Genomic DNA, 11,449 nt, shown 5'->3' with positions numbered 1-11,449 from the left:
AAAAAAAAAAAAAAAAGAGATCTCCAAAAAAAAAAACAAAGCATGGGTTTTCTTTACGATAATCCATTTTATGCATATTCACTATTTTAGTAAACTTGAAAAAAATAATTTTTTTTTTAAAAAAACAGTTCAAAATTTTTTGAGATATTTTTGTCAAAAATTGCATTTTATCCCATAGTTTTCAGAAGCAATAAAAATGGATGGTTTACAACCTCTCAAAACTTCCATTTGGATATATATATGTTCCACTTTCACAATACATTATAACAGAAAAGACTCAATTTATTATCATTTAGATACCATATGAACTCTTTAATTTAAAAACAAGTTAAGAAAGCTGCAATCTTTTTAAACATTAAAAAAAAAAGATATAACTTACAAAAATAATAATAAAAAATAAATAACTGTTGAAAGAAAGTAGTATAACAGCAATGCATTTGAAACTACCAAAAATAAATTTTATTTAAATGCAAAAGAACTGAGTTACATGTTCAAAAATGGAAAACTAGCAAGCTCCAAATTTTCATTTAATAAAATAACAAACTCTTACAAAGAGATTATCAAAACTTTTCTTTCTTACCCATTTCTCTTAAAAAAGAGAGGCATAATAGAATTATTTGACAAAATGAAATAAAATATTTATTGGAATTGAAAATTTTAAATATTGCTATTTTATCAAATTTGAAAACAAGAAAGCAAGGAAGATGAATGTAAAAAGTAAAGACTATTAAAATAGATACTCTCTTTAGGTTGAAAGTAAATGCAATAAATGGAGTGAAAACTTTAAATTTATGGCAATACTTCATATATTTTAAAAACATATCAAAGAGTAAAACGGTTATAAGACTATTGATTTTGGGAACCACTGGTATTGACAATTAAAAAGCTTATATTTTTCTTTATTAATTGATTTACTACCTTACACTAGAAACTATTAAAATTATTGTTTTATCAATAATTAAAAAGCAATTTTAATTGCCAAGTTATCAACTGTGCTAAAAACAATTAATTTTGCTTCTTCAAACACATTCTAATTCACAATCCCAGAATACTAAGAGAAGAAAATAATTTTTTAAACACAACAAATCCAAATTACATGAAAATTAAACAAAACTTAATATTTATAATAATTAAAACAAAACTACTTCATAAACATAAAAGATTGAATAATATAACAGATTTTTTTTTTTACCACTAGAATAAAAAATTGCATTAATTTGAATTTGTTTATTGAAAATGTCTGGGACAATTTTTTTTTTCTGTATTAAGTTTCTGTAAATAGATTCTGCTTAAAATTACTTGGAGGAAAACAATATTTATTTATGTAACTTGTTAAATGCTTAAATTATTCAATTTCATTCTTAAAAAAAGAAGGAGAGGGAGAGAAATAGCCAGTTTTACAAAAAATAAAAAAAAATATTTCTGTTTTAAAAATATCAAAAGATTTTAGATTTTGAACAACCAGAAATTTCAGGACTGGCCCAAAAACTTCTGTACTTGGATATAAAAGTTTCATATACACAACCAAAATTTAATTCTGTCATTAGGGCTTTTTTAATGACTTCAACAACCTTTCAGTATCTTTAACAAATTATTTTTCAGTTTCGGAGGTTGTGGAGATGAATCATTCACCATTTTTTTCTTCTTCTTAAACTGAATATTTGCTAAAGGAACAACAATGACTTTAAAAGCTGTTTCTGGAACTTTTACAGCTAAGCAAAGAAAAACTTTACATCAGGTGGACAATAATTCAAATAGTTATGTCATCTCTTTTAATAGTTTCTAAAATCATTAGTTTAAGTACTAGAAATTAATAGTCTGTCTTGAATTTATTTACTTATTAAGAAATAAATATGAAATGTTTCTTACTTAAATCAATGGCATTCCTTTGTATCATAGATAATAAGAACAAATTAATTCAAGTAGTGTTAAAAGTCTGTAATATGACAAATAAACATATGGAAAATGGGATGAATTAATTACACATATTTACAACTAAAATAATTAGTTAATCACAGACATTTTTCAGCAAAATCATGTAAAAGCTTCATGGTCCTTCTATCAAGTTTATCCATAACTTGATTTATTCTAATAAAAGATACAGCCAATTCAGATGCTTTTTGATGTTGGGCATCTGGTGTTAGATCTCTGTATTTTAGTTGAACTCTTCTTAAAAGAAACAATGTAATTCTTTCAAAATCTTGAGCCCTTTTTTCAGGTTCAGCTAAAAATTTAGTTTTTTATACAGTTAAATAAAATAGAAACAAATATTTATTATAGTTAATATTTTAAAAAATATTTTTAAAAAAATGCAGAGTTTATAGTGCTTCAAATAGCAAATTTAAAATTCAATCAACGAACATTTCATTTACTCACAAGCAAACTGTGCTTCGTCGACTATTAATCATGGCATAATGAATTCATTTTTTGTTACATTTTTATTTACAGATTTTGTTGAGAAAATCTTTTTCCTCAAGCTTATTTTTAAGCTCTGAGGAGGAGGTATTGCTCTCAAGGCCCTTTTCAAAAAACTATTATAAATATAACATTTATAAAAAAAGAAGAAATGAAAGCTGGGTAATGATGAAAAATAATATAATCTATAAATGTAATATAACATTATTTTTGAAATTCTATTTCTAAAGTATTTAACCTTTATAAGAAAAATAAAGGAAGATTTTAAATCCAATCAAAGTTTATTATAATAAGAATTATCAAAATCGGGGAATTATAAAGATTTTAACCATTAATTAAAATTTTGACATTTATTCAATTAATGAAATTCTCTCCTATTCTAAACACATTGAATTGTTTATAGTTGCATATACTTTGTTTAAAATTTTCAATTCTGAAAGTGGGGATCCCAGAAGACAATCTTTCTGATTCATGATTTAAGTGTGTTAGTTCCAACATTTGGGAAACTAAATAATGATAAATATTTACTATTCCTTTGAAAACAAGCATAATGGAATTATTATTTTTTATTTTTAAGGTTTATAGTCATTACCTACCCTGATTGCAAATTATATATTAGAAACATTGCCTTTCAATAAAACTTTCAAATGCAACATTTTACAAAGATATATTTTTCTTTGCAAGTCATTGAATAGATTTTATATCTACTGTTGCTCATGCAATAACGCTGTGTGCAATTTTGTAAGACCAGGAATTTGACAGTGAGGAGGGAAAATATAAAATTATTGTCACCCACATCCAAAGGCATGGACTATTTCACAAGTAACTGCAAACTTTTCCAGAATTAATAATAGTTTGTGATAATAGATTTCCCAACATGTGTGTTGTTGGCAAACAATTGCCAAAGCAAAAAAAAAAAAAAAAACTCAGGCTTTTTTAACTTCTGAAAATAAAAAACCATTAAAAAGGCTGTTTTTTAACATTACAGCTTTTATGTTTTAATTTTGGCCAATTTATAGTTTAACAATATTCCTTTAAAGAGCAATTCATCTCGGTTTAAGTTCGCATGACTTATTTCACAATTTTAATAGATTTATAAGTTTTCTATTATGGTACTAAACTTTAACATCATATTGTTTACACAATTTTAAAACATAATACAGAACATGAATCGTTTTACATTACATACATAGATTACTTGCAAGTCATTACATACATAGATTACTTGCAAGTCCACCTTTAACTGCACTTAAAATTAATGCTACCTTAAAATATAAGCATTCCTTTATTTCTAGCCAGATTTAAGGTATTGCAGAATTATGTCTTAAGCATGAATCTGAAAAGCAATAACAACCAGACAAATAATATGAAATTATAGAACATTAAATAAATTACTTGTACTTCTTTGTTTAAATTAATTTTTGGGGCTAAAATTAAGGTATTCAAAAGCATCTAAATAAGTACCTATGTAATATTCAGTAGAGAAACATTCTTATGGATTTGGCAAGACTGATATCAGTACGAATTTCCTTCCTTTTGGTTTTCATAATCACAAAAGAGCAATTATTAATCATTTACAAGATCGTTTTTTAATTAAGATAATAATACCATCCAAAACAAAAAAGAAAAAGTAAGAAAACAAATTTCAACTTAAGAAAGAAAAAGATCTATACAAGCATGCACTTCGCAACAAGCACACACTGAGCCATTTCCTATCCCAAAAGTAGTTTAAAAATCATTCTAGTTAACTGGTTACCAGATCAAGTCCTGCATTGTAAAATTTAACAAATTAATTATTATTCTTAATCAGAAGAAATTTACACAGTGTTGTAATTCTTACTTATTCCAAAAGAAATACGCTGTTTACAGTTGACAACAAAACCCTTATTGACACTTTTTCCCAAAGGAGGACAAAATTTCTGAAATAAATAAGTACCATTTAATTTAAAATAAAAATATTACACCATAATCAATATTACAATCCATGTAAAGTCCATTAAAAAATTAAAAGGTGAAGATGAATGACAGAAAAATATGCTTAGGAGTTATTGTTGATTTATATCCAACATCGATAAATAATAACTTTGAGTAAGTGCAGGCAGGGTGGCCACTCAAATCAGGTTTCAAATTTCTCTGATCTTTCCAGGTAAAAATCCTAAAATTTCCAGGTCAATGTGCTATCTTTCCCTCATAAAGCTTAGGATTGGTACAAGAAAAGTGTTAATATTATAAAGTATTCTTCTATTTAAAATATTTTTTTAATGTTATTTTATCATCTTTGACTCAGGGGATAGAGTGCTAGCCAGGTCACCTTATGGGAATGAGGTGACCTGGAAATGTTATCTGTTCCTTAAGAAACCATGAGAGTTTAACAGGGTTATAATGAACCAAATTTTGATGCAAGTGAAGTATTTCAACTGTGGCAAAAAATTTTCGTCTAAAAGTGGGTATAACAGTTAGTAAAATAATTTTAATTAAGAAAATTAGAAATAATTTAAATTAGTAAAATTAAGAAAAATCAAAGAAAAAATTCCAGTTTTTCTTTAAAAAATCCCTGATTTTTCCAGGTTTCTGTCGAAATTTCCCTGATTTTTCCAGTATAGAAAAATTCCATGATATTTCAGGTTTTCAAGGTGGGTGGCCACCCTGTGCATGATATCTTAACTCTTAGCAGTCTGTTAGCATTTCAAGTTTTTTGCAACTAAGGTCATGCTATTTTTCATTAGAAGAGAATCTAACATTTTTATATAAAGTAGAAAAGAGAAAATATTTATATTTTCGAGTGAAAATTCATTAATATGTGCCAAGCAATTTATATGACAGCATTGATCTCTTCAAAGTTAATATTACAAGACAGCAATCAACATGTAACTATTGATATTTAATATCAATTTGCATCACTGAGCATGAGGTTTATTGTTATAAAATACAGACATTTAGAATATAAAACTTGTTCATACAAACGGTTTCTTTAAACAGAAGATAGAGTAAAAAACAACAAAAAAAATTTTTTTTAACTGAAGAGAGAGAAAGAGAAAAATTTTACCTTTTTCCAAAATTGGTAAAAAGCTTCAGATGGAAGTTCTAAACACTTCAGTTTTTCCCTCTTCTTCTTTCTTTCGATTCCACTTTTTTCTAAGTCGGAATCGATGCTTTGTAAAGCTTCTCTCGTTCGTAAATAAGCAGATTCAACATCAGAAGGAACTTTGACCAAACATGTGACTGAATTATTCTCAAGAGCATTGTTCTTAAAAAACAAAAATGAATGATAAATAACAATATAATTTCAAGTATGTTGTTTAGAATTTTTAAAGTAAGTAATAGCTTAAGTACTATGCTGAAATGAGAAACAAAAAAAGAACTTAGTGTTGTGATATTTTTTTACAACCAACGTGGATACAAATTGTCTTGTTTAAAGCATAATGAATGCATTGCATTTTACAATTATAAAAATCAGAGTAAAAAAGAATTTTCACAGATTTATTACATTTTTTTATTGTTGAAAAAACACTCTCATGAAGAAGTTAAGTTATAGCTTGAATATGTTTCTTTCAATATGTGTGTGCTTCATAATTTGCAGCATCACTCACATGTAGGAAAGAAACTTTTAAGTTTCTTTTAACTTGTGATATAAATATATTAAACATATTAAACTAATGAACAATATAAAATTGCTGCTTTTGATTTACACGTGATTTTGATTTATATCTTAGGGGCTTTGGTTAAGCTCAGGGTTAGCAGGTTTTTGGCATGTGACAGTTTAAACCGTCACGTCAAAAATGTCAAAAACCTATATTCATATGTGAAATATAATTAATACATAAAATTTATATATTTTTTATAAAGGATAGTGTTTCTAAATATGTTCTAGAAAAAATAAATTTAAAATTTTGAAGAAACACTTATATTTTGAATAGTAACCAAAATCTTGTACTTTTGAAAGCTCACATCTTTTGTAATATTATGTATTTATTTTCATGTGTTATTGAAAGTCTGCAGTGATATTATTAAGAAATTTATTTATAATTAAATTTAGTGTATAGTATAGATTATACTAAAAATTAGACATTTTTTAAAGAAAAATCTTTTTAATATTCTTTTAAATCTTCTTAATAATCTTTTTAACATAAGACAATACAAATTTAAGTGCTTTCTGTTAAATACACATAGTTAGTGTCGATTTACAGTATATTCAGCCTATTCATTTACTATGCTGAAAATTTAGTTTATCCAAATACTGGTGAATTTCATTTTGCTGAATACTATATAGTTTTGTTGAATATCTAAATATTCTGCTGTAGAATAATTACTTCTTGCTTTCAAGATATGCATTATTTGTATTCTTAATACAAGTGGAGAAAAAAAATTAAGAGGTAAAAATTGTTTTAAAATGATAAGTGTAATAATTATAAATAAATATAATAAACAATATGAAATATATTTATCATTATTCACAAATATAACTACTTTTAAATTCAAATTAACATACTGGATAATAAAGATACTCGGTATAACATTAAAAAATTTTTTTATACACTTGTATCAAGTTTGTATTTATACAACATAACTTGTAAGTTCCTTATAAATATTAGTTATATGTTCCTTATATGTCAAAAATGCATAGTAATAAACTTTTAATTTTCTTAAGTATCAGAAAAAAATTTTTTTTCTTCAAAATATAAATATTTAAAAAATTTTTGTGCAAAATTTTTCTGCACATGCATTTGAATATAAATTTCTGAGATTTTAAATCTGTTATTTTACCTTAATTTTAATTAAAAAATATTTTAAAACCTGCTGATTACCTATAGTATAATTAAATTTCAATATAATGCATGGCAACTGTTGGTAGTTTTGAAGTTTATATATTTTCTTGGCAAACTTCAGTTTTTGACGGTTTAAACCAGTATTATACCCTTGTCATGTCAAAAATCACTTTTTGACGTCAAAAACCCAACCCTGGTTAAGTTTTATCAAATTTAAGCTTTATTTTGGCATTGATTTTTGCAATGTTAACAATAAAATATGGTTAAGTGATATGTATTAAAATTTGGTAAATGAGGTAAAAATTTGTAATTTTAACATGATACTTTAAAGCATGACTTAAAAATCATGCATTTGGTTAAATTTACTTTTCAATCTTCTATTTTTTACTAGATTTGTGGTAATAAGAATTGTAATTTTGAAAACCATAATTTTACTTTAACCGTTACCATACATTAAATACTGCATTCTATGGTTTTATTCTCTCTGTATGGGTGTATGTCTCTCTAAGGTGCATGATATGTATAAATTCTTTTGCAATATTATGAACAATAATATCAATAACATATAAATTTAACAGTGGGCAACGCAAACCAAAGAATTGTGGGGAAAAGGGAAAATAATTCATTATTACCCTTAATTGGAGCCAAATTTTGAAACAACCTCTGGAGCCAGGCGTATTCTTGGTAAGCAAAATTGGATGCAATTCTTCAAAAAACATTTCTAGAGCAAATTTTATTTCATATTTTGTCCAAAAAGTTTTAATCCAATAACAAAATGGTTGCTTTGGATTTTCATCAAGCTGAAAAATAAATGTTCATCACTTTTTCAAAACATTTGTATATTAGTTTTAGATGCTTATAATAAGAATTAAAATATAGAAAAAAATAGATACATTTCATAAAATTATAACTTTTTTCAAAAAACTACAATCATTCACACTCTACCCTCAACAAATGAGATACTGCAAGCGTAATATCGGAATTGTGCTAACTAGGGTCAAAAATTTCTTGCCAAAAATACAAAACATGGACTAACTTACAAGTTATATATATATATATTAAACTTGTTAGAATTTTCCTGTCAAAAAATAAAACATTTACTTAAAATAACCTGGATATCATAAAGTGAGGTCCCACAACTATGAGTATGCAGTAAGAAGAAGAAAAAAAAAAAAGAGCACCATGAATAACTTCTAGAACTCAAATTTAAAGGTTCAAGGGGGTAACCTCAAATATATTCATTAATTGGTGAAGATAGTATTTTAAACTACGAAATTAGACAAGAAAATGTATGTTCTCTGAATAAATACCCCCCCCCTCGCGATTTATTTGGGTTTCCGATCCCAAATTAAAGGGGATAGCTGCCATCTGAGAAATATCGTCCCAATACAGGGATCGGCACAGGCCGAATTTACTACCGTTCAGCGGTATCTTTACAAATTCAACTTTAGGAAAAACGGTAGTTTCACAATATACTTTTTCTTAAAATTTTATTATTTTATCCTTAAGAAACGATAAATCCATATTTTGTGTTGATTTTTTAATATAATTTTTAATTTTTCATGCCTAAATTTTCACAAAATATGTACCTCTCGGAAAAACCTTGACAGACCCCTGCAATAGTTTGATCAGGAGTGGTCTAAAATTAGTTAATTTAAATTTTTGCTTATTTCGCTATATCTCGAGAGCAAAAAATAACTTTTCGTGAATATTTATCAATTTTTGTAATTTTATTTACTAATCATTGAAAAAAATTGGAATTGTAATGTATACATTTTATTAAATTATTTTTAAAAAAAAGCATTTTACAGAGCAAAATAGAAAATTAGAGTAAAATTGCTCGAATAGTTTCGGAAATATCGAATTTTAAAAGTACAGCTTTTTAAAATTCTCAGAAATTGCTCAAATCATTTCTCAGAAATCATTTGACCAATTTCACATAAAGTTGGTATTTTGCCATTTAAATTGCAAAATTTTAAAAGATTAATTATTAAAGATTTTAAACTATTATTAAGTAAAAGAATAAAAAAAAATATCGATAACATACTAAAAGTTATATTCTGCATGGAATTCTCTTTGGGCAAAAAATTTTCATAATTTGTGCAAAACATTTTACCAGATTACAAGTACCCTCTACATGTTAATGGTAAGAAATCTGAATGCATAAAAAAAAAGGTATGTTTATTCCAAGAAATTAAGTTTTTGTAATTTGATTTTGTAACTTAAAATATCGTTTGCACTAATTAATTTGCATATTTGAGGTCACCCCCTTGAAACTTTAATACTGATTCTGAGAATGAGGAGATCCAATCGAAAGTTAATCAAAGTGGTCAGTTTTTTTTATTTTGGGCACTGAACAAAAATTAGGTCAACATTAATTCACAACTTAAAGAAATTTATTCATTTTTATAAAATGCTGTTTGGAATCAAATTTTGAGCCTGCCTAAACTGACAGATTGATAATAAACGCTCTAATTGTTTAATTTAAATATGGAGTTATCCAAGCTTATTTGAGGTAAAGACTGAATTAATGACATTAAGGTTGAAAAAAAATTTGAGTGCCAACTAAGGAAACGACATGGATAGAGTGCAAAATAAAAAAGTGAATACCCTGAATAACTTTTTATAAAGTAAGAGGTGGTAATCAGATTAAGAGAATGATTGTAAGTTTGGATCCCACAATGTCAATTTTACTTTTTGCACAAAATTACAAAAGGTATTCATCCAAAGAATTTCCCCGGTGTCAATAATTTTTAACAATTATTTATCATTTTATTTATTAATGGTTGAAAATTTTCGAGTTGTTAGGTACATAAATTTTTACATTATTTTAAAAAATGTACTTTTTAAAGGCAAAATATAACAATTGAATGAAGTCTGTTAAATAGTTCTGAGACATTAAATTTTAAATATAAATTTTTTTAAAAATTTGATAACTTAGAAACTATGTAGCTTTTTTCCAACATTAGAGGGACAAGAATCAAAATCCCGAAAAATTTTTTTTATTAACCCCTTAATGATCGTTTAATTTTCAAGAAAACGGTCATAAAAGTGCCCATTTTTTGACATCTAGTTTAAAATAAACTAACTATCTACAGCTACTTTAAAATTATCCTGCTACTGCCACCTGGTGTGTAAAATGAGAAATGAAACGTTTTCTGGGCAAAAGAAATGAATTAGTTTTATTCTTATAGGTGCGTTACTACTGAACACTCCAGCCCAGAAATTTTACGAGAGCGAGAAATAGAGGGCAAAACCTTACCCCGCCATTTTCATGGGAGCTAGAAGGAAGGGGTTAAGAGAAAGTAAGTTTTCACATTTGATTTCGTTAATTAAAATATGGTCTGCTCTAATTGATTAGTATATTTAAGGTTAGGCTTCTGAACTATTAAGATTGAGTAACAGTATATGAAGATCCATTCATTAAACCAAAAGTTATTTAGAATTACCTTTTTCTGCACACTGTCTGGTTTAATAAATGAAATTATCTAAGAGAATGGGAAAGAACCTACCTTTGGATAATTATTTTTTATGTATCCAATACGAAATTGTTTTTTTGCTTTGTCTATCAATCCTTTTTCTGCATAGGAAAGAAGCAAACCTCTTCTTACACAGGCATAGATGTTCAAATTTAAATTCTCTTTAATGGGTCCACACTTTTTTTCAAATAAATCCAAGGCTTCATCAATTCTTTCCTCATTCAAAAGATCCGTGAGATACATACTATATAGTGTACGGAATTCTGCAATAAAAAAAATTTTGTTGTGAAAAAGAAAAAAAAAATTATCTGATAAATAATATCAGTTTAAATTATTTCATAAAATAATAAAAAGAATGACATAAAACAAAATAAATAAACAATGGCACATCAAAGAGATCATACTTTTGAATAAATAAAAAATATCTAAACTTATTTCATAAAATAAAAAAACTAGACTTGAAAAGAATCTTATAAAAAATGAGTTTTGTTCAACAAAAGAAAATAAATTTATCAATAAGTTAACTTGTCTCATTAAAAAAAAAAAAAAAAAAACTCTTGGCACTAAGTTATGAAAGAACAAAATTGAAGACATAGTTGTTATTAAGGAATAATAATGAGTAAAAACAAATTAAAAAATTCCTAGTTAAAATACAAATGTGCAATTATTAACATATGAAATTTTTTGGTTCATGTAAAACATTTCCTGTAATTTCAGGATAAAATGTTCTATTTCTGATATCAAACAAACACATATATGAGAACAAGACCATTTAAAAATTGGAAATCA

At 25.9% G+C, this 11,449-nt stretch overlaps 1 protein-coding gene across 2 annotated transcripts in view; it reads right to left on the bottom strand.

The window, feature by feature from the left end:
- Positions 1–436: 436 nt before the first annotated feature.
- Positions 437–11,449, bottom strand: part of LOC107443847 (uncharacterized) — a 32,286-nt gene continuing 21,273 nt past the window's right edge. For both annotated transcript variants that reach the window (XM_016057851.4, XM_071186133.2), the window contains 5 exons: positions 10,694–10,923; positions 7,814–7,981; positions 5,462–5,662; positions 4,256–4,334; positions 437–2,224 (listed from right to left, as the gene is read on the bottom strand). In XM_016057851.4, the coding sequence (XP_015913337.2) occupies positions 2,013–2,224; positions 4,256–4,334; positions 5,462–5,662; positions 7,814–7,981; positions 10,694–10,923 (890 nt within the window). In that variant the 3' untranslated portion in view covers positions 437–2,012. The remainder of the gene's footprint in view (positions 2,225–4,255; positions 4,335–5,461; positions 5,663–7,813; positions 7,982–10,693; positions 10,924–11,449) is intronic.

This window comes from Parasteatoda tepidariorum, chromosome 9 (assembly GCF_982258835.1).
Source record: "Parasteatoda tepidariorum strain Cologne lab strain chromosome 9, Ptep-v5.0, whole genome shotgun sequence".
NCBI classification, from domain to species: Eukaryota; Metazoa; Arthropoda; class Arachnida; order Araneae; family Theridiidae; genus Parasteatoda; species Parasteatoda tepidariorum.
This window is presented reverse-complemented; position numbering and strand designations above follow the sequence as displayed.